The sequence below is a fragment of the Dryobates pubescens genome, chromosome 14, assembly GCF_014839835.1.
Source record: "Dryobates pubescens isolate bDryPub1 chromosome 14, bDryPub1.pri, whole genome shotgun sequence".
Taxonomy (NCBI): Eukaryota; Metazoa; Chordata; class Aves; order Piciformes; family Picidae; genus Dryobates; species Dryobates pubescens.
The window spans coordinates 15457092-15482095 of record NC_071625.1 but is presented as its reverse complement, the minus strand read 5'-3'; the positions used below and the strand labels follow the sequence as shown (position 1 = coordinate 15482095).

At 41.3% G+C, this 25004-nt stretch overlaps 1 protein-coding gene across 1 annotated transcript in view; it reads right to left on the bottom strand.

Annotated features, from left to right (window-relative positions):
* Window positions 1-25004, bottom strand: part of TSNARE1 (t-SNARE domain containing 1) — a 469611-nt gene that overhangs the window by 194534 nt on the left and 250073 nt on the right. The window contains exon 9 of the mRNA XM_054167237.1: window positions 20271-20444. Within this exon, the coding sequence (XP_054023212.1) occupies window positions 20271-20444 (174 nt within the window). The remainder of the gene's footprint in view (window positions 1-20270; window positions 20445-25004) is intronic.

Below are 25004 nucleotides of genomic sequence, written 5' to 3'. Positions count from 1 at the left end.
GAGATGGGACCAGAGCAGGTTTGTTGTAAATGTGTTGCACACTGCACAAGTGAAAGATATTCAAATGTTTCTCCTGTATATCTGTCAGACATTGGATATACATACACTCTTCAGATGTGCAAGTGGACAGAACGATGTATTTGCTGAAGAAAACTCTGTGAATCCTTTATGTTGCAAGTCTTTTAGACATCAGACTGACAGTAGGAAAATATGTTTTGTCAGCTTTCAAAATCTCAGCCTGATTCAAGATGCTGTCTCTAGTTTGCAAGGTCATAGAAAAGGATGTGTTGCATCATTTACCAACAACGAACAAGATATGAATTTCATCCTGAGGCTACCATTCTGTTACTCTATTTTCACTTAGTTTTCCTAAATTGTAAAAATAAGTCTATTCTTCTGATCTGCAATTAACATCAGATTCAATTATTATTATTATTTTCAACAGAATTGATTTCCCCTCCCCCCCATCCCCATTTTACTGCTGGAATGGACTGTCCCATTGGTAAAAGGGCAACTTGCCAGAATATTACTTACGTAGACCTGGCATGCCTGAATGGAAAGCTTTTCATTTGTTCAATTAAAAGTAAGCATCAAAATCAAGATATTGTTTTTCTTTAATTTCATTATCCAGACTGATGGCTTATAAATGCCTTTACTCATGAGGCCATCAGACCATGATTACAAGGAGAATACTAAGCCTCTTTTTTCAAACTACAGAAGACACATCATGATGAAGCTGATGGGGTAAATGAAACAATACTGACATTAAAACACTATGCCATATTCTTAAGAGAAACCAGGGCTTAGAATCATTGAATTACAGAATTATTTCAGTTGGAAGAGACCTTTAAGATCATCAAGCCCCAACCATCAACCTAAAACCACTATGGCCATTGAATGATGTTCCCAAGTGCCATCTCCACATGTTTCTTGAACAGCTCCAGGGACGATGACTCCACCACCTCCCTGGGCAAACATGAAAAGGTTAAGATTGGTCTCAGAAAAAAAAAACAAATACCTAAACATGTAAGTTCAAGTTACAAAAGCTTTGGGTGACAAAAGTGTCCTCACTTGGACCTAAAGTTGGAAGTTGATCTAAGAGATAATGATGACAGAATCAGGGACACAACACTGCCATTTAAAGCAAAAGAAAAAACAAACAAACAAACAAAACAAAACAACCAACCAAAATCCCAAACACACACACACAGAGAAACCAAACCAAAGAAACAAACAAAACCCCAAAACGAACAAAACCAACCAACCAAAAAAAACCACCCTAACCCCCCCAAAATCAAACAAACAAAACACCATAAACCCAGTGTTTTGTCCCAACAGTCTGGTCAAGGAGAAAACCATAGGTATCAGTGACTAGGGATGTATGTCACAGCTAGTGAGATGAACATTACTTCTAGTAGATAAAGGCTGATCATGGCTCAGCTCATGATAGAACAGATGTCTAAAATCACATTGGATCAACTATTTTCTACATGTCTTTAACATCACACTTGCAAGATTTAGATAAAGGTTGGACTTGATGATCTTAAACTATATTCTTACCCTGAAAGGCTGTGCAGGTCTTTTTCAACCTTAACGGTCCTATGAATCTGTGATTCATGGGGCAGACCAGATGGATGGTAAAGGCACATTGCACCCAGAGTGCAATGCCCAGTGTGCAGGGCATTGAGGTGACAGTTTCCCAGAAAAGATGGAATAATCATGGACTCATAGAACAGCTTAGGCTGGAATAGACCTTAGAGATCATCTAATTCAACCTTCCTGCCATGGGCATGAACAAATCTCCACTAGACAAGGTTACTCAAGGCCCCATACTACCTGGCCTTCAACATCTCCAGGGAGGAGATGATAATAATGAATAACATATACATAGAAGATGTACAAGTCACCCATTGGGGACAATGAACAGGACAGAAAGGGATTGTTGTTCTGTAGACCTGCTTGCCAAGACTGGAATGGTTCATTACAAACATCAGAAAGACCTGACCACTTTCAATAATATGACAATGAACGATGTCCAGTGTTGATGAATGCAAGGGTGCAAGGGGAAAATTAAAATGGCTTGTACAGCTCATGTGGCTCTATATTTGGCACAGGAGTTCCACAGAATGATTCAAGCAGCCCAAGGAAAACCAGTGCTTAATGCACTGATGCTTTCCAAAATAGCAAACAAGATATTAGGAAGCACAATGAACCAGGCGATAAATAACACAAGGCTGCCAGTTTGGCACCGCTTACCAGCTCCAGCCTCACTTAGAAGGAAAGCATTCATTTATCTCTGTGCTAATGCAACATGATCAGAGAGTGCCAGTACCTTTGTTGCAGACAGGAACAATGTGGCAGAGGCAGGTGGAATTTCAGTGGCACTCCTGCCCCCGCATCTCAAAGGACAGGGTCTTGCCTCACCTTGTTTGAAGGTCACCAAGCATCAGAGAGCCTGCAGTACAAAGCCATCTGCTCAGCCACCCCCTCGGCTCAAGCCACTACAACATGGTGCCATCCTGACACCCACAGAGAAAGCCCACCTGTGAAACAAATGCACATGCTTCTCACAGCTCTTCCAAAGCTATTGTGGAACTCTTTTAATGGCACATAACAATAGATGCTCTAACTCCACAGGCATCATGAGAAAAAGATGAACAAGGTTTAACCCAAACCTCACCACTCACACAGTGTGCTACAAAATCAATTAATGTTTCTGTTGCAGAGAGAATGGAGGGGTTGAGAAAAAAAGGGACATCTCAAATAGAGCTAGATATGAAGCCAACACTGTTCATCATGATACAACAACTGCATGTGTCCAGAGGGGATACACTGGTGCCCTGAGGACATCAGAATTGTAAAATGCAATGCTGGCCCTAATTAGGATGTGATGCTGCTGCTGTGATATTTGAGACACCCAGCTTGTTCCTCAGCTTGGCCCAGAACTCAGTTCTGTGTTGCACAGCTTCCAGCCTGCAATTCCCTTCTGGGTTGTCTTCTGCTCACTATGATCCCACTGAGGTCTTCCCAGTCCCAGCAGCACACAGTAGGAAGAAATCAGGAAAATGCTCCAACTAACTGTTTTTCCCCAGCCAGCAAAGGTCCAGAATAAAATACCAGCATCACAGAATCACAGAATGATATGGGTTGGAAGGTCATCTAGTCCAACTGCCCTGCCAGAGCAGGTTCACTTACAGCAGGTAACACAGGACATCGTCCAGGTGGGTTTTGAGTAACTCCAGAGACAGAGACTAGCATGTTGTTGGGCAGCCTGCTCCAGTGCTCTACCACTCTCAAAATAAATTGGTTCCTCTTCTTGTTTGGATGAAACTTCCCATGTTCAACTTTGTGCCCATTACCTCTTACACGGGACATGTCACAGACATAGGATTGGGACAACAGGGAAGGAAGACTGGATTGTGAGATACAGAGGAATAACATAGGACCTTGAGGAAAGGACAAGGATGGAAAAACATTGAGAGATGTAGCATGGCAGGATCGTTTCGAGTATGGTTGTAAAATATCTTGTGCTTCTGCAAAAACACCCAGGGGAGGGGAAAGCTGTGCATGGAAGAACTGCTGCTCGTGCTTTTCTTTGGAGGTGTTTCAAAGTCATTCCAAATGACACACCAGTTCATTTACAGCCCACAGAAATCAGCACTGAAGTCAGTTGATCAATATCACTTTCCAACAGCTGGGGTTCTACCCCATAAGCAAATTAGCTTGCTCACCATGTCCCTTAAGTGTGTCTGGGAAAAGACTACCTATATTTAAACCCCACTGATTTAGGAGAGACTTTCCTTGCATCTCTTTCTTATGAGGTGACATCTCAGAAGTAATAATCTTTCTACCAAATAAAAGGAAGGAAGTTCCTCTAAATCTTAATAGATGAGTCATAAAAAGTTGTGACATTCAGAAGCACCTGGAGCTGAGTGGAAACACTCAAGACTATAAGACGCAGAGTCCTCAATTCTTAGATAGGGAGACAGGAGACTGGTAGAGACGAGCTTGGCTGTTTGCATTTAAAGCTCTTTATTCACTGGCTCAGCAATTCTGCTGTGGCATTTATTTTTAATGCTTTATTTTTGCAATTTGACTTTCTAATGGCAGCACCTGAAGTCACCTTCCTTAACCCTTCACAGTGATAGAAATTAGAAAGAACAACAGGAGGAAACAACTGAAGGAACTTGGCTTATCCCTCCTCAGTAAGAGATGATTCCCTCGTAAGCAATCAGCACCCACATGCAAAGCTGCAGGATTTCCTTTTATTTCCTCCAGGTACACTGAGGGTGAGGAAACCTAATCCCAAAAGTCCTTGCATCCCAGTGCTGAGACTCATATTTATAAGCATAAGCTAAAATCAGACAGGCAGAGAAGTCATGGGGTTTGCTTTTAATTTTCTTGTCCCTTGTTACTATTTGGCTGCAGTCAGCAAGGAACAGAGAGGAAGGAGAGAAATGCTCCCTGTGATAATCAAAATGCTCCAGAGAGTTCACCTTTAGGATTATTTTAGAGGATAGAGCCAAATACAGGGACTGATGCTAACAGATTGACCCTGGCTGCTTGCAGGACTTGCTAATTAAATCGGACCAAAGAGTTGAAATGTACATGGCACTATGTTTATAGGGACTGTTGAAATGAGAACAAACAGAACATCCTTTTGAATCACTGCAGATCTAGACAACCTTCACTTTGCCTCCTTACCAGTTTCCTATCCTCTGTTCAATATTACTCCCCACTGGCCCCATCCCATGTGAAAAAATACCAACAATATAGAGGAATATCTGGTCTGTTTTGAGTTTTGTCAAAGACCCAAATCCCTGGAAACCACCGGGATGGAGCAGTTGTTTGGTATATGTGGAGCAATGGGGAGAACATATGAATTACTTCATACACTCTCCTTCTACTACAATCATAGAATACCAGGTTGGAAAGGTCCTCAAGGATCATCTGGTCCAAACTTTTGAAGATTGGGTACAGCCAATTTCTTGGCTGATACTGAGACACCAAATTAATTTCATGCCTGAGAAATGGAAGCTTTCTGAAGGTATTTTGGTTCACCAGAAACCTGATCAGCACAGATGACAGGGAAGCTGAAAAAGAGTCATAATTCCTCAAAAACCTCTGAATTTACAGCCAATCCCTAAAACTAGCCATGCAAAGAGGCAGTAAGTGCTTTCCTCAACAACTTGCCTTGCACATTAGGACAGGATTTTTTCTTACATGAGAACACAGCAGTCTTTTCAAAGAGAGTGCAAGAGCTCTGAGCACTGTGTGAGATTTAAAGTAGTTCCTCCTCATCACTGCCAAATAGCTGGGCTCCCAGCATTCCCAGGGGAGAAAGGACTCCTCTAAGAAGCTTGACAGGGGCAAAATGCCCTTGTGTGTATGAGGGCTTTGAACACAGACCCATTCTGTGAAAGTAGCCAGCAGCAAAACATTCTTCATAAAATAACCATATGCTAATCCAAGTCTCCAGTACTCAACTCTGAACCCCCCATGGACATCTGCTTGTCAGTCCCACAGCACTCAGGAGATTAATCATCTTTTAAGAGCTTAACACAGCACATTGTCTGACAAGGCCCATGTTCCTGTAAGTTTTCCCCCAGGTGTGCTTTATGTGTACAAGGATCAGAGCAGCTCTTTTCCTTCCTGTCCTCCTTCCTATAGCCTCATCTTCGTATCACAAGATTTTTCAGAGGGCAAGAAGTTATCTCTCTCTGTGACAGGGCAATCTGCTATGTGCTCTCTGAGAGACGGGCTGCTATTTAGCTTCTCTTGATGAAGTCATGATATCATGGGCGAAACTTCAGAGCACAGCAAGCTCGCGCTGTAGGGGAGATCTGCCTTCGGTTACAAATGATGATTAGCATTTTCCTTGAGCTTCATCCAAGCTGGATAGATGAGAGGGTGTTTTGTGAATAGGAGCACATTCCATCTGCCTAGCAACTTGAATAAGGGGAGAAAAATTAAAAGCCAAATACACCAGATCTTGTCTTTGGATCTCTCATCGCAGCACAATCTGAAGGGAATTCAGTGTGGAAATACAGAACAAGAAGCATTTTAATCCTGGCATTGATCCTGACTCTTTTGCAGGTTTTAGACAAGGGATTTACATTTCTGCAGTGCCCAGCTGGAAGACAAACAATCCATAATGTCTCAGTTTCTCCAGCTGTGAAATAGGTATAGGAGCACCATAAGAAATCTGCAGCAATTTTGATCCCTCGTGTGCTCTGTTGGTAAGAACTGACAAGGACAGACAAGATTCAGGAACGGGCACAATCTTGAACATAGGAAGATCCATCTTACCACGGGGAGGGTCTTCTTTGAGAGTAGTAGAGCACTAGAACAGGCTGCCCAGGGAGATTGCAGAGTATCCATCTCTGGAGTCATTCCAAACCCACCTGGACACTGTCCTGTGGAACCTGCTGTGAGAGACTAAATCTTGTCTCTCCTGCTGTGACTCAACAAAGATAAAATCACCTTTGCTGCTTGCCCAGACAATAGCTGATGTGTATTGGGCAGAGCCACAGGAAGGACTCTCGGGAAGGTGCATAGGTAAGGACTGCTCATGAGACTGCAGCTGTCCTAGAAATGGGCAGAGGCCAATCGACCAAAAAACTGTATAAAAGATCTGAGCAACTACTGGCTCAGTAGAAGGAAAACACAGCAGGAAAACATGGAAGGAAAAGACCTGGACAATGCCGCTGAGAAGGAAAATGAGAGAAGGAAAAGCCTGGGGCAATGATGCTCTGAAGAAAAACGGAGAGAACACCAGGACAGAGACATCACCATGTAGCCTGAAAGAACCCCCTCTCCATGTCCAAAGTTCTGCCCACTGCAACTCATGGAGCTGAAGAGGCTGCTCAGAGAACAACATCTCCTCTACATCCAAAGCTGCAGCACCTTTCCTCCACAGACTCAAATTGTTTTGGGGGGTGAGGGGTGTGGTAATATAATTCCTTTCCTCTTCTCTCTCCCTCTTCTCTCTCTCACACTCTATTGTATCTCTCTCTTCTTCTGATCTATCCACTTTATTTGTGTAATAAATAGTCTAGCTGTTGATATTTTGGCCTTGTTTGTGCCTCTAATTTCATAACAGAGGAATGTTCAGAAGAACTGAGACTCTTTCCCTCTCCAGACCGAGACACCGGCTCTGGGTGAACCTGCTCTGGCAGGGTAGTTGGACTAGACTCTCTCCAGAGGTCTATCCCAACCCCTACCATTCTGTGATTCTGCGATCACCAAAGGCAGAGTAAGTATATGCTTATTGCTGTAGCAGTGCTGCCTGCTATAGGTACATGAAAAGAAGGAAATCTTAAACACTAATGAGAACACTTATAATGATGTAGAAAAGTCCTTTTAGTCTCTGACAGCTCAGCAGATGTTGAAAATAACATTAAAAAAAAAAAAAGGAAAAAAAAAAGGTTGGATATGTTTTGATCTTTGACTCAAAGCCCTTTCATCTCCCATCCTTCAACAGCAATCACTCACCCTCAAATTGCAAGATAATTCACCTTTGGTCTTTATGTCAGCAAGAGGCTGCATTTAAAAGAAAAGAAAAACAAAAAAAGAAGTAGGTTTTGATGCCTGTATGTTTTTAAGCATTAATCTTTGGTTCCCTTCCTCAATACAGCAAACAAAATTTTCACTACATCTTTGACCCCACCACATATACATTCCACTTCCTGCTGTAGAAGATAGATCTGAATTCTTCTGAAAAGATGTCCCTGGCTGTAAATGTTTAAACTCTCTGCACCAAAATAGTCTCCTCCTTTGCTCATCATGAACGTCCAACATGTACTGCAAATAGAGATGGGAAGTCACTTCATCAGCCCAGGTGCTTGTATATTTATTATACTTCCAAGAAGAGAAGGAAGATTTAAAAGCTCTTGAGTTTTGGTGTTTGAGGTTTAATATTCCAGGCTAAACCATGTGCTTCTAGAAGTTTTATGAAACTACCAACACCCTACTGAGCATTAGAAATGTTTATGTGGAGCCTTGACTTACTCAGACTTCTCAGGCAACTTTTATGCTAACCATTCTTTGATGCTTTTATCTACTCGACTAATGAATTAATAAACATGGTAGGAAAGCAATCATTCCAACATACTCTGTTGGGATCTATTCCTCAAAAAAGAATAGTACTCAGGAAAAATAAAAAGTGCTTAAAGAAGTGCTCAGAAAGGGCTAATCCAGCAAGTTCAAAAGCAACTGCACCATGCTACCAGTCTGCTGAGTCTTGGTTGTTGCCCTGCCCTTCGGAAGAACTCGTACTACCAATGTTTAGAGGACTTCTGGTGAGCCTGATGTATGAGAGTGTGATTTTGTGACAGCTGAGGCCACAGAGCAAGTTCACGTTGGTCTGTGAAGCACTCACAAGAACTGCTTATGGAGCACAGGGAAGAAAGTTGCACAAGAGTCACAGAGTCCATTACAAATAAGAGTTGTCAAAAATGGGAAGAATACAGAAAAAAGGGAAAGCAGGACAAATGTCAGAGTGTTTCAGTGTCCTTTGAAAGTACACAGAGATCCCTGATCAACAAACATCACCTTAGAAAAACTGAACTTCTGATCTAATCCTTTAACTGTCTTGAGTATAAGCAGACTATAAGCAACTCCTCATGCATGAATGCCTATTCTTAAGGTATCTGCATCTGGCCAGATGAATGCCACCATGGGGCACTTCCAGGGAGGTGCAGACACAGGCATGGACTCACCAGCCTTTGCTGACTTCTACCCATGCATCTGATAGAGGAAAGGATGCTGACATCCTAATGTCCTAACCATGCTCCCAAATAACTGACAAATGTAGTGTCAAAGAGGAAGAACAGCATGAACCCCTGCCTGTGGTAGCAATAAATGGAAGAGGAAGGGATGTGAGAATGACTTGGGTCCTCAGGGAAATAGAGTCTTGGCTTTAGTCTGAATTAAGATTAACACATGAACTTTTGGTAGCCCTCAGTGGTGCAGTCAGAGGAGATGGAAAGATAATGGCATCACAGGGTAACTCAGATTTGAAATGGCCACAGGAGAGCCCCAGTCCAGCTCCTCGTTCACAGCAGGAGGTCAGACCAAATTGCTCAGGGGTCTAGCTAAAAATGTGCATTGAAAAGAAAATACGTTAAAAGATTTACCTTAAAATTTGCCTTTCTCCATAACACCTAAGTGAGCCTTAACATTCTTAACTTTCTATGTTCAAGTTTGTGCCCATTACTTGTTGTCCTGTCACTGACCCCACTGAAAACAGACTGATCCTATCCTCCTAACACCTGTGCTTTAAATATTTATAAGCATTGATAAGATCCCCACTCAGTATTCCATTCTCTAGGCTAAAAAGCCCCAAGTCTCTCAGCCTTTCTTCATAAGAGAGATGTTCTAGTCCCCTAATCATCTTTGTAGCCCTTTGCTGTACTCTCTCAAGTAGTTCTCTGTTATTCCTGAACCAGAGAGCATACATCCTCTCTATAAAGAAGTAATTAAAAGTATTCAAGAATACCTGAAGAAGAACCTGCCTAGTGCAGACAGCATAAACTAAAACCATCTTTGTCATCAGGCTCTAAAATTTGACAGCCATTGTTAATGCTATTAACATTGCCTGTGATTTTCAGTCTCATTCCTGCCAGGATATTACTCTCAAGGCCAATTTATAAAGAACCAGGCATCTTTTCATAAATAGGAGGGAATATGAACTAGCCTTGCTGTGAAATGTGGATTTCAATCACCTTCTCAGTGATCTCTTCTCTTGTTATCTCTGTAGGGTCGGTCTTTCCAATTCACATGGTTCACCCTCCTCTTCCCTGTTCAGGGAGGGCTGACTCCCCACCCCCTCACTTCCTCAAACAGCAGGGTCTCAGTGGGATGCTCCAGAGACTTTCTACATGAGCTGTTATCTGTTTATGATGTAAGACTTCCCCATTGCCATTCTGTCACTGAATCACAGAATTGTGGGGTTGGAAGTGACCTCTTGAGATCATCCAGTCCAATCCCCCTTCTAAAGCAGGGTCACCCAGAGCAGTGGGTTTTGAAAGTCTCCAGAGAAGGAGACTCCATAACCTCTCTGGGCAGCCTGGTCCAGTGCTCTGGTACCCTCAAAATGAAGGTTTTCCCTATGTTCAGATAGAATTTTTTGCATTCCAGCTTGTGCCTGTTGCCCCTTGTCCTGCTGCTGGGCACCACCGAAAAGAGTCTGGACATATTCTCTTGATTCTTGCTCTTTAGATATTGATAACCTTAAGATATTGGTAAGATTACCTTTCAGGCTTCTTGTCTCTAGGTTAAACAGCACCAGGTCTCTCAGCCTTTTCATGTAACAGAGATGCTCCAGTCAACATTGGTGGGAGAAAAGGCACTGAGAAAAGATGCTATTGCTCTCCACACCTACATGAAAGGAGGTTGGAAGGAGGTGGGTGTTGGTCTCTTTTTCCTAATAACAAGTGATATAGGATGAGAGGAAGTGACCATGAGTTGCACCAGGTGGAGATGTTCTCCACCTGGAATGGGGGAAATTTTGATTTCCCTGACAAAAAGAAACAAGAAAAAAACAACATGGCAGTCAGTCCAGGAAGGCAAGAAGTCAAATATGCAGTAACAGCTCTTGAGAGCACTGCTAGGGGCTGGCTAGTGGGCTATTGATCTACACTGTTAATTAACAGCAGAGAACTAGACAATGTACTGCTCTAATCTAAGTAGTAGGTGAGAGTGGTAATTCCCCTTTGGGGCAGCAAATCATAACCACAAAAATAGCTGCATCGATGTTGGAGCAGGGGGTGATGCTTGTACTGTCTGTGCCAACAGAAATAGTAGTGAGATACTACCTTTATTGAGACAGACAACAAAAACATAGGCAAAAGTGCAGTGAATGGAGGAGGAAAGTAACATCCTTTCAACAAAGGAAATATTAACACTTAAGTAAAAGGATCTGCAGAAGCTAAGCACTATCTCATCACAAGCACTAGAGATCCCTCTCTGGCTCTCCACCTTATCAATGTACATTGATAGTCAAAATACAAGTCCTTAACTCAGCTCAATTTCAGTGGATATATATATGCAGATGTGTCTGCCTAAAATTCAGATTATTAGCAAATAATGTGTGTGTCAGCACTATTTTCTCCTTCTGCAGGGGAAATACTTCACTTTTTAGTAGGTGCTAAAGTCCATCTCTATTCAGCAAAGCTTTTAAGACACACATAAGTGATTTGCTGAATCAAGGGTTTTATTACTGGCTTCTTCATGCAGACTCACTGAAAGAGGAGTGTAAGAAGGAAAGGGTTTAGGGCAAGACTCTCTGACACTAACAGTATTTGGATAAGGCACTGCAAATCAAAGTCAAAAAAGGAAAATTATCTCTGGCACACAGTAGAAAACTCTCCAATTTAGTTAAAAGCACTTCACACAGTATCATCATAAAGTTACATCTGAGACATAAGAAATGTCTGCAGCTTAAAATAAATGTTACATATTCCTGAATCCTCTCTGTCTTGCAAAGTGAGACCCTAGGTTGCACACTTATCCCTGATGAAATACTGCTGGAAGAAACAGACAAGCTCCAATCGTTTCTGTGAGGAGGGAAAGAAATACAGTTCTAGCCAGAAAAAAAAAAGTTGGGACATTTGCAAGTAGTCCTAACAAAAATGATGTGTGAGCAGAAAGGAGATGATGAAAGAATTTTCACAATGTATTACCTGGTGGTATTTCATCTCTTGCCTCTGTGTCTGCATGTATTGAGTTTACGGGCGAGATGGATGTATAGCAATATAGTTGTAACAGTAGCGTTTAATACAGAGTGGAAATGGGAAGAGAAGAAAATACAGCAAGAACTCTCTGTTGGTGCATGTGATTTTTGTGTTAGCATGTAACTTTCACCTATACCATTCTCCAGATTGTCACTGAGTTGTCATACCCTGTGGGCTGCAGAAGTAAAAGCTATTGGTTGAGCATCGCACTGTGCAAGACCAACAGAACTAACTAGACACACACTGCAAAGCACTTCTCATGGATCTCCCCTGGGTTCTGTGTGATGCCCCTTTAGCACTGGAATGTAATCTTCTATTTGCTTTCTCTATGCAAGGTGGTATCATGAGAGAGTTGTGTCACATATTGCTGGAGCAATTTTCTTCTAGCATGATGGTGGAACTCCTCTAGCACCATGATGTTCTGGGCTCTAGGACATGATAAAAAAGGAATACAGCACTTTAAAGCAGCACTGGCAGCCATCCTGGATGGAAAAAGTCAAACTTAGGGTAATGTGTAATCACACTGGCTTTCTGGAGAAGAAAAAGAAGCAGATTATGACTTGTTTGCTCTGAAAAGAACTCTTTGTACATGCACTGGCAAGTATTGCAGAGCAGTAGGTACAGATGTAGAGGAAAAAAACAAACCCTCGTGCTGGGGTCCCAATATGCAAAGTATCCATGAAGTTTGACTTTACACTAGCTCCAGCAAGCTCCTATGAATGCCTGTTATTGGTCAGAGCTCATGAAGTGGAAACCTGCAATACATCTTTTAATAGAATTTCACCCCACAGCGATTTAATTTGTGAGAGTGCTCTGAAAAGTAAACTAAACCACAATATGTGAGCACAGCTGTGTGCTCACCGCCAAAATATGAGCCAGGGAGTATGCCCAGTGCCTAAGAAGGCCAGATTTGCTCCACAAAGAAGCCTGGGTAAGTTAACTAGCTCTTATAAAGATAATGATTGAAAAAGCATCATTTGGTGTGAAAAAGGGAGTCAAAATTACACAAAAAACATCACTTTCAGGGCAGAGCCTCTGAAACTCCAGCTGCTAAAACTTTTCAGTGCTGACTGGCAGGACAATGGCAGTTTGAAGGTAACATGTTAAGGATGTTGAGATTGCCTGTGAAGTCTTTTAACATGAAGGTAAGTAACTGGTGTTAGGAGCAACACATAAGTTGTAGAGGTCCCCAAAGAGGGGGAAGACAAATCAATATGCAGTGAAAATGGTCGCTGCACGAATCTGCTGGGACAGACATTTTTGTTCTCAACATTTGCTAAGGCTTATCCAGATTTCCCAAGAAATCAGCTGTTATTTTCACACATCTCTTACTTTGCCCTCAGACCTGAACAATTTCCCACAGAATATACCCTTAGCTCACCTTACTTCTCCTCTTCCCTTTATGTCAGTGAAGACTACAGAAATTTTTGTGATCAGATTATCAAAGGATGATGGTTAGACCTGATGATCTTAGAGCTCCTTTCCAACCTTAATGATTCTGATTTGATAGGACTACAGCATTACAATCACACAGAAGATACCTGTACTCAGGCACTGAAACTGCAGACATGGACTTCATTGCATCCACATCATTAACTCCCCTTACATTCTGAACAAGGTAGCTGCATCAAAACTGCTTATGGAGCACAAGTTAACTCAAACTGTGTTGATACTCAGGCAAGCACTGGCTAATCTGGGTTGAAAGTGTGCCAGGATACGCTCTAACAATTTTAAAGCATAACAAGTGAGTTCCAGTGTCCTTGGTACTGTTTAATTTACTAGTGGAAATTATCTAGACATCTTTCCTCAGCACTTGTGACCTCTGAATTGGATCCATAGGGCTTTTTACACATTTCTTCTGTTCAGCTTTGGTACAACACCAAGATCCTTCATGTGGTCTGCTGCTGTAGGAGAAAGGAGATAACAAATGGGAAATAATTGAGAACAGAGCACTGAAGTGACTGAAAGGCAAAGAGAGACTGACTTGTGAAGTGGAGGATAACTGCTAGCATTTGAGGAGTGTAAAAGCCAAAGGGAAAGAAGAATTATTTGTGGGGTCTAGTAGAGTTTCAGTAGGTGTAAGAAGCTGAGAATGAGAAAGGGATCTTTAGCAAGAGCAGAGGGAAGTGTTTCATCAACACCAAAGCCTGCTGGACCGTGAAATAGTCTCCTGAATTAAATGGTGGCAGTCCTACAGCTCAGGTCATTTTAAATTAGACTGGCCAAAATACTCGAGTGGATTCTTTAGGGAACAACTCAATAGCAAGTCCCAGGGATGGCCATGTCAACTTTGCAGGCAGCTCTGCTGCTCAAGATAATTAGGCTCCACCATGCTGCAATGAAAAGAGTGCTGTCTGACACCCAGGAGGCACCATATCTTTCACTTGTGGTGCTTGTCATGATACTGTGTTATTTATCCATTGCTCTGACTTGAGAAGTCTCTGTGAAGAGGCAGGCAGAGCCCTCATAAGTCAAAACTTTAGACTACTGAAGATGATGAAGGATTGAAAATCGCTTGAATTAAACCTTTTTTTCAATCAGTGAGAGATTTGACTGAAAATACCCCTCAGCAAGCCATGATACATAGCAATGTGTGAACAAGGAACATGTCTGAACTGACAAACATGCTCTGACTGACTTGGTGGAGTTTATTGTTTTGGTTAGGTTTATTTTTATTGTGTTTCATTTTCTGTCTGCTCAGAAATGCTTGACTGAGAGGTGTGGAGGCTGGCATCTCTCACTTTTCTTCAAAACAGATAGGGAATGAACATCTGCATTTCTCAGAGGATACAAGCTTTCCTCAAAACAAAAGCATTTCCCTCACACCTGTTGCCACACCCTATCCAGCCCTTTATCAAAAGAAGCACCAACTCAAACAAAGCTCATTTGATGTGTTTTGATTTCTTCAGGGTACCCTCAGTTGATGGCTAGAAACTGGACAGAGCTAGTCTCACCATATAGTCCTTGTCAAAAGTTAGCAGAGCATGACCCAATAGCATTGGCTCACATGCTCCAATGACCATATATAACTGGAGAAAACTATCCACCTTCTCACATCAGCCAAAACAATGCCTGAGTTCTGCATAAATAGCAAAAGAAAGAAATGGAAACCTGTGGAAATACCCTAGAGAGCAGGGTGGGGGGTGTCCTTTTGGCTACTTATTATGTCTTCTGACTGAAATGAGGAAGGAATATGATGAACAACTTATTCTCCCAGTTCGCTCTGAGATGTAGGATAAAGCTTTTAGAATCATTTTACAGTTGCATCTGCAACTGATGGTCTCCAGTTTGCAAAGTCCACCCATCCAGTAGTGAGTAATCATTAAACTGGGTTCCAACTAGACTTGTATTATTTGACCTGAATAACTTCCTGACTGCTAAACAATTTGGTTGCTGCAATTATCTGTATAAACCAATTGGCATCTACTGCTTTTCAGAGCAGACAAGAGGTGACAAGGTTAACCCTGGTAGTGTTATATTTGGTAGCTGACAAAGTGGGCAAATGTCTGCCTCTGTGGACTGAGCTCATACTGGTGCTGCTCCTTCTGTTGGGTCAGAGAGACAAAGGGATGTAGGAAAGTCAGAATAGATGAAGTGAACCTTGTCATTCCAGGGATAATCACTCCCAGTTCCCTGCTCTTCAATTCTGCCCTTTTCCTGGTGGACTTCTGTTTCATGTATTCCAAATTCTTCATGATATGAGAATGTCCACTCCTGTGTTAGCAGGTTGGGAAGGACAGAAGTAGGGCATGAGGCTGCTATAAGAAAGGAAAGAGGGTTGTGGAGGAGGTGGGATGACCTGGTGGTCACTCCAAGGAAATGATGGTGAGATATGGGAGGTATTTATCTCATAATTCTTTCTCATCACCTCTGAAGAAGCTGTGAACCTGAGGAGGATCTCTGGAAGCTTTCTGAATCAATACAGTATTTAGTATCTTTTTTAACAGGTCTTTCTAGTCACCAGATGAAACTATGAAGCTCTTCATTCAATTGTTATCCATTTCTTCTCAAAATTTTATCTCCTTCCATTTTTCACATGGCCACAGGTGCCAAGGGAAGGCATAGGATGCTAAATTATATCTATTTGCCATGACAGAGCTTGCGCCAGCACTGAGCACTGACAATGCACATTACAGTTCAGCTCATGTATTTCTGATGGCACATTTTACAGTGCTATATATAAAGTTGTTATGGCATCTATTATTCACTGCCAATACAGTTCAAGTTAAAATAGGTTTTATATAACAGTTCAAAGCAATATTTTAAGAAATAACACTTGTGTCAAGGCTGCTGTGTCCTACCAGATTTTGACATTTCCAAGCAATAAAGATCTTTATCCAAAATGCAAGGTTTTGGCGAGACATCTCCTTTGCAGACTTGATTTTGAATCTGCAAGCAACAGCAAAAGAAGTGCATTTAAATAAAATGAACAACCAGCTGAACTTTTGACATGGCTGTTATCTTTCTAGGTGGAAACTGTGAACACTGGAAAGTGCCTCGAGGGATGTTCATGACAGAGAACACGTCCCATTAACCTGAACCTCTGAAGAGATTCTGGTGATGGAGAAAACACAAGTGGGATAGAGTCATTGGAACAGTAAGAAGATGTCTATTATGGGCACAAGTTTATATCTGTTTTTCAGGACACAAGACAGGAAGAGAATTTATTTCCTAATTTCTTTAGCAATGAAAAAGGTTTTATAACTGTTCTTGCAAAAAGGGCAAATTCAACACCTCTTAAAAACAAAAACCAAAGACAAACCAAAAAGGACCATTAGCAGCGCTAGCACCATAAGATTATCCAGGTTGTGTGCTAATCAGTGTGGCCCAGAAGATATGAAGATCTAGCAATATTCTGTGACCCTTTCTTTGTTACTTAAGATCTCTACATGTTTCTGAAGCTAGATATACAGATACATAAAAATCCCAGTAAGACCAGCCTACTTGCATGAGAAATGTTTTTACACAGATCTGTTCTTCACTCTTGTCCAAAAAGGGCAAAGGAGAGCAAATTCTATACATCAGTTTGACAATAAATTTAGTTTATTAGTTGTGTTTGACAGGCATGATGTTTCCTTTTACCCTTCTTGGTTACTTGTTGGTTATGAAAACATATTGGGAAAAAGTTGCAAGGCTTACTATGAGCTCAGTGAGTGTCTTCTCCACATACCCACAACTTCTAATGAAATTAGGGAAGTTTTAATGTGCAGGATGATTCCTTCCACATGAAATATGTTCATGTGAGTCCACAAACAGATAAACAAAATCCAGTGAAAATGATTTAAAAGCACCATCTGCTCTTTCAAATGCAGCTGGGGAGAGGTATGATGCAGTCCAAAAATCCATTTCATTTTCATTATCTTTCTTTCAAACAAAACACTACTGGTCCTAAATGTTTTTCTCCTGAGGAGAAATGTCTAAGCTACAGTTGAAATAAGTCTTGAGGAATGCAGTTCTCCTTACAGGATGAACGTGGATCTCAAACAGTAAAATGCAGGAAAAGAAGGAAAAACAGGTGGGAAGAAAATGTACACATTCTTAGAGAGCTGAAGGTTGAAGACCATTCATTGATTAAGCTGGGTAAGTCATTAACTGTAAAGCTAAATAAGTTATTCAGACATGAATTTGTACTAGGCAGACAGTTAAACAGGAGCTATCAAACCAATAAATATGTGACCAACACGAGGCATGAGTGCTGCATTTACTTACAAGTTTTGTAGAGCTGGGACTGGACTAACTCCTATGAAGGACCTCACCATGGCCATATAGTTAAGCATGGCTTTAAGCAAAGATATCAGGTAGTGGTATAGAAATACGATTTCACCAGCAAAACATGGAACTATTACAAGAGACATGACTTAACCTCTTGATCTTCCAAAGTTAAATTCATAGAATCATTAAGGTTGGAAAATATCTCCAAGACAATCATGTCCAACCATCAACCCAACACCATCATGCTCAAAGTGCTATATGTTTTTTAAATACCTCCAGGAATGATGTTTCTACCACCTCCCTGGGCAGCCTGTTCCAATGCCTGACCACCCTTTCAGTAATCTTGGTTTGTTTTGTTTTCTAATATCCAACCTAGACCTTCCTTGGTGCAACTTGAGGCCATTTCCTCTCATCCTATCACTTAATACTAGGAAGAAGAGACCATCACCCACCTCAATACAAAATCCTTTCAGGAAGTTATAGAGAGCCAGAAGGTCTCCGCTCAGGCTAATAAACCCCAGTTCCCTCAACCCTTCCTCACAAAACGTGTTCTCCAGATGCTTCATCAGCTTTGTTGCCCTTCTCCAGACAGGCTCCAGCACTTCAGTCTCCTTTTGGAGTGAGAGGCCTAAGACCTAAGACAGTATTCAAGGTGTGGTGTCACCAGTGCCAAGTACAGACAGATAATGACTTTGAGACTCCTGATGGCTACACTAATTCAAATACAAGCCAGGATGTTGTTGGCTTTCTTGGCCACCTGGGTACACACTGGTCTCATGTTCAGATGGCTGTTAAACAGCATCTGCAGGTCCTTTCCTCCTGGGCAGCTTTCCAGCCACTCTGCCCTAAGCCCATAGCCAGCAGGCTGTAGGATTCACAAGCAAATACTAAATATGTTCTTTTTTTCAGAGGAGGAGAGGGGGAAACATGGAGATGGAGAGAAAAAGACAGTAGCTACATTCCAAACAAAAGGATCATAACAATACTCTGTCCCCCCAGCAAGGTTTCAGAAATACCTTTGCAACCATTGCTCTTGAACATCACAGTGCAGGAACATCCCATAACATGCATTTTCTTATATATACATGGGATTGTTTTGGTTGGAAAAGACCCTTAGGATCATCAAGTCCAACCTTCAACCCAGTACCATCAGGTTATCAGAAGACTATATCCCACAGTATCACATCTACATGGTTTTCAAACCCTCCTGGGATGGTGACCCCACCACTACTCTGGGTAGCCTGTTCCAAGGCCTGACAACCAATTTTGGGGAAGAAATTCTTCCTGATATGCAACCTTACTCCACCCTGGAATTTGTCTTGGTGGATGCAAAGAGATTCTTCAGGCACAAAAGGAGAATTCACACCCCAGGATACTCAGTGTGAGAAGATTCATTAACAGTTTCATTCCTAGTAATGCACACAAGTCCACAAAACTCAATCATCTGTATGCAGCAAACCATAACAGAAATTAGACATACACTGACCTCGACCCACTCCCATAAAACCATCAAAATTTGTAACTTAACAGCATTGAATGCTACGTAGCTATCACTGCTTGAAAAAAAGAGGTCAAAATCTCCAAGCACCAGGAGCATTTGTCCCCTTTTTACACTAACTTAATCACAATTCCTGCTATACCACAACCAAAATCTATCCTGATAAAATTAGCTCAATCCAATTAAAGGACGAAGTATAGTCCTTAATTAGATGTTCTGATTATTCTGAAGCCCTCCTTTCCCCCCTCCTTGGTTCATCTTCAGTTTGGGCCTGCAAAAGCATACAAATTAGAAAGGTTTAAAATGTTCTGGTTTTACTCATTAATTGCTTAAATTTGAGTAATGATTTCCCCAAAAGCATAAAAAGAGAAGTATAAAAGGAAAAATGTGGGATGTTTAACTTATTCAGGCCTCTTTTTGTTCCTTTTTTTCACATTTTATTTATAGCACTTCTTGAAAAAAAATAATAAAGGAATTAAATTAGTATGTCTCCTTTTAGCTTCATTAAAAACATCCAAATACTTTAATAAAGCAAAAACGTTGACTTGTTTGAAAAAGTTAGCAAATGATTTCCTTTTGTCTAGCCATTATTCTCCCTAATGTAAAGCTGAACATTTTCTGTCTGTGACAAATTCCAGTTTGGAATTTGCATGCACCAAGAAAGTTGTTTTGCTGCAGAACCAAGCTCAAGTGAACTGCTTCATTATGAACTCTTTTATGGAAGACTCGCTGAAATAAAAACCCACCACATTACTCTATGAACATTAATTAATTCTTGTCATTTTCATTAGAGGTCATATGGATTGCTCATTCTTCCTTCTGCCACTGATTTCTATTTATAGAAACACTTGATAATCTCTCCCATATTTAGTGATACTCTACTGGCAGCAATGTAAATCAGCATTTCTTTCACCATGCTATGTTGAGCAATGCACAATCCATGGAATCTGCTCTACTAGCTCACAAGTCTAGAATAGAATAGAATAGAACAGAATAAACCAGGTTGGAAGAGACCTTCAAGATCATCGCGTCCAACCTATCAACTAATCCAACCCACCTAATCAATTAAACCATGGCACCAAGCACCCCATCAAGTCTCCTCCTGAACACCTCCAATGATGGTGACTCCACCACCTCCCCAAGCAGCCCATTCCAATGGGCAATCACTCTCTCTGTGTTGAACTTCTTCCTAACATCCAGCCTAAACCTCCCCTGGCGTAGCCTGAGACTGTGTCCTCTTGTTATAGTGCTGGTTGCCTGGGAGAAGAGACCAACCTCCTCCTGTCTACAACCTCCCTTATGGTAGTTGGGAGATGGTTACTGACCTCGATCTGCTGAATGGCCTCTTCCCGCTGACGGATGGCCTCCAGGTCCTCTTCTGTGATTTCTGAGAGCAAGGCTTGGTCTTGGTTCTGGTTCTGAGATGTGCCATCCCCTCCGTTAAAGATCTTCTCATCATCAGGTAGGTCAGAGAAGGGAGTCCGAGGGCTCTGCTGAGACTGGAGAATGGAAAATAAGCAAAAGAAGTATAAATGTTGTCCAGTTTTACATCACCTTCTTATGGGAAAATAACATATTAATATACTACAGTGCATAGACAGTGGTGAAAGAGTGAATTACATGAGGGGAAACATATCAAGTCTACAAGGAAGATCAGGGACCTGAAGCCAGATCTCCTGAGCCCCAGCGACCAACTTCATTTTTCCGACTGTTGTTACAGAATGGAACACTGACATCCATCTGACAAATGACATGTTCACCTTGTTGTTTTTTTCTGAAAATTCTTCTGGAATTAGATATTTTCTCAGGTAGACATGAAGCCTATGAATTTGTCTTGAAGACTTTATGTTAGCCTCAGTTTAGACTGGACACAGAGAATGAACTGAAGCAAGCCAAGCTCAAGTTCCCAACTAACAGGTGTTACTGAAGACATCAATCTCACACCTGCATGAGTATTTCACTTAAAACAATGTGCATGGTGCTGTTAACCAGGCCTTAAGCTAAGATTTAACTCCTCATCAAAAGCAAAGAGTGAAAAAGCAATCCAAGTGCTTCTGCTGCTCTGGTTGAAAGAAGAGCTTGAAAGAAGAAATGGCAGTTGCTAAAACACATCCTTGACCTATTCTGAAGTCTCTGAAATATACAGGAGAAAACACACTCAAGGATTCAGGGAAATGTTCAGGTCTCTAAATCTGGATTTACCCAAGCCTTTTCAAGGAGTTGTGCCTGAGAAATAAAGGTCTTTGCTCTTTGGCTGTGGATAAGCCTACAAAGGTGTTAACGTGCCTCAAATTCCCACAGAGTGAAGTGGAAACACGATCATCAGAAAGATGGCCACAGGATTGGGCAACTGGGAGGACTTGGCACTTATGGACATGGTTCAATGGCTATAGTGGTGTCAAGTCAGTGGTTGGACTTGATGACCTTGGAGGTCTTTTTCAACTAAAGTAATTCTGCGATTGTACGACTCCAGCGGACACTGCAGTGGAAGCAACACCAAATCACCACAGCAAGAATGAGAATTCTATCCAAGCATGCATGAGAGAGGTTAGAGGGATGGGGGGGGAGGGGTAGTGAGAAGGAAAAAAAAAAAAAAAAGAAGAAAAATCACTTATAAATTGTTTTACTTTTTGCTTGTTTGCTTACAGATCTGCCTTGGAGGAACAATGAAGGAGGCATAGAAAAAAGGGTAATATTTAACATCTGCAATCACATTTAGACACTCTAGCTGGCTAGATTTTACAGACTATCAGGCATCTGGAAATGCTTATTTAACTCTTTACCTCTTCCTTAACTCTATAAAAAGTGTGTAATTTCTGCATTTAGAATCAAGAATTCTTGCAGTTGCTTAAAGCTTACATTATGAAATTAATTCATGACTATTATCATTATTATTATCACCATGATCTAGTTGTAGACAAGAAAAAATATCCAATGTGGTGAAGGAAGTGAAAGGATGTAATTAGAAGCCTACAGGAAAAAAACAAAAAAACCCAGCAATTTTTCAAACATATAAACAGAAGATTAAACTCCTGGACATTAAAGTCTGTCTTTGTTTCACCTTCTGCTTCCCTGGGATCTGTTATCTATGGAGAAAGGGTATATTACAGGAAGAAAATCATCATTTAAAATGAGGTTAAAAATTAATTTACACTTTAAAAGCCCCATTTTAATAGGATTAAGATGCTCTGGGGGTGTTTTATTGACTAATTATTATGTGCCTTGGACACTAACTTATCTGGTGGAGTGTTTTAGAGCCAAAAGCATGTATTAATGGACTCAAGGAAAAAAACCCTTGGGGTATTCTAATGTTTCATTTAAAGTGACAGAGGTGTCCTTTCATCTTCACCAGTGGGTTAACTAGAACATGCAGAGGCATTTATACTGCATAATGCCAAGTATCCTGGGCTGCAAAGGGAAATCTAATGAAGTTCAGCAAGGGCAAGAGTAAAGCCCTGAAACTGGGTGGGAAGAACATCATGCAGCAGTATGGGTAAATGCTTGACTTGAGGCTGTTTATCATGGAGAACAAAAGACTGAGAGGGGAGCTTCTCAATGCTGATCAACATCTAAAGGGTGGGAGTCAAGAGGATGCGGCCAGACTCTTTTCAGTGAAGTCCAGTAACAGGACAAAGGGATACTTGCCCAAAATAGAACACAGGAAGTCCCACCTAAACATAAGGAAAAAAAAAAAATACTTCATTTGAGAGTGACAGAGCAGTGGAACAGGCTGCCCAGGAAGGTTGTGGAATCTCCTTTTCTGGAGACATTAAAAACTCATCTAGACAATGTGATCTTGGGCATCCTGCTCTGGGTAGCCCTGCTTTAGCAGGGGGTGTTGGACTAGATGATCTCCAGTGGTCCCTTCCAAACCCCACTATTCTGTAATTCTGTGAAGCAGGTGGAAATGGCCCAGGTTTATGGCCCCTGAAGATGAAGGAAAACAGTAATGTAATTAAATTCTTGTACTACCATCATAGCAAGGACACTGTGCCACAGACCTAATTGAACATGAATGGACACTTAAAGTCATGCTTTCCTACACAGATATGCATTTCAGGTGTTTCCTATTCTGTTCTCATGTGGAAGCACAGGGTTACCAGGAGAGCCAGCCATACAGCATCCAACTCCTCAGCTTACAGTAGTCCATGTAACACCAGAGTTGTATCACAAATGTGCTTGATTTTGGCCTGTGTCAACTCTATTAGTCATCCCCACTTGTTGGTCCTGCTCTGTAAATAACACGCCCCCCTGAAATAACCCAGACAGTGCAATGCAAGTGATGCTGTACAGCCATCTCTTTGTAAAGCCAGCCATTCATGTGTTTAAATAGATAATGGTCTAGACACAGATGTTTTTCTCTAAACAAAGCAGTGGCTTAAGTTAATTTCAGAGCTGCTGAAGGCAATTACATGAGTTTGCATCCTTAACATCTTCAAGAAAATTCAACCACCACTGCTGAATGAGTAAGTAAATCAGGAAACAACAGGATGCAGGCAGGCTGACATTTCCTTCCAGACATAAAAATGGCTTCAGAGTAACATTAAATATAGTCACCATCACCTGCTATTGGGGCATGTATGGTGGCTGCTTCTGTCAACAACTTAAAATTGATTTTAGCTTTGTTGATGGTACAGAGCCTCTCATTTCTGTGATGAACAAATCCTACACTTGAAAGTGAGAAGACACTTAATGACTTAATACTTCTGCCTGGACTCTGAATACAGCTTGATTTATCAGCGGCCTTTGTTCCCTCTTGAGCTGTTCTCATTGCCATATCTGACAAAACATTTTATTTATAGCAAGAGAAGATATGATGGAGGGATCCCACTGAGCTTCCACAGATAAAGCTCCTTTCGACACTACAGTGGAAGGGGCCATAATTCCATTTACAGGCCTTTCCACATTAAATTTCATTTAGTGCCAATTTTTATGCCCTGTAAATCCCTGTGTAATTTTCTGTTGGATTCCCTTTCATAAATTGTTAATTGGATGTGTTTGAAGTTGTTCTTTTGTTGAAATTTGCCTGTGGCAGATTTTTGTCAAGATGTATCTACAAACCAAACTCTGCCTGTGAAAAAAAGACACACACAAAAAAAAAGGTAGGAGGGGAAAAGTTGAGTATATCTGATATGTTCAGTAGTTCTTTTAAATTAAATTTTTAGGACTGAGGGTCATACTATGCTGTTATTCATCACATCTGAAAAATTATGCCCAGGCACAACATTCATTTACTTTCTTTTTTTTTTTCCTGCTGGATAAAATCTCTTCACTAAGATAAAATCATTGCTGCTGACAACTACATTTTTGTATCAGATTTATTCTACCAATGGGGAGATGCTACATAAAGCTGCTGACAGGAGAAAAAAGGGGAAAAAAAAACAACCACAATGCCTAAAAATGGGGTTTATCCGACTGGTGACAACTCCTGCCAGTATCTGTTTTACCTTGGCATCAGAAGTTGCATGTCTGAGACCCCTCCAAAGATGATCCCCTTCCAGCCCTTTGCCTATCTCACTCCCCATTTGTGTATTAGAAGGCACAGAAGAGGGCCATTAGCACACATGATTTCTTCTCCTCGAACACAGCAGTATCACAAGCTTTACAACCCATATCACATAAAATCACCAAGTAAGGCACTGAAATGACCTCTCTTGTAGTCCCCATATGGTCTTTACTCCGCTCAGAAGCAGAAATTTAACATCAGCCCCACTTCCTATAATATCAACCAGCCTTTGTGGTTCATCTTCAGAGAGTCAGGGAATCTCCTGCACAGCAAGAAGTGTGCTGGCACCATCTCAGTCATGTAGCTCCCTTTTACAACTCTGATGCCAATTCTGATTGCTCATTCCAAAACTGTCCCCTAATCAGAAACTAAGAACCCAAAATGTTGACTGGAGAAGGATCAGAAATGGCTTCTACTGACAGTGAAATGTTTTAGAGGTTTCAAAGGGTAATTCCTTTTCCACATCTCAACAAAACCCAAAGATAAAGAGAAAAAAATATATGACAGAGAAAGAAAGAGACACATATATACAATCCCTCCAGCTCTGGTTGGT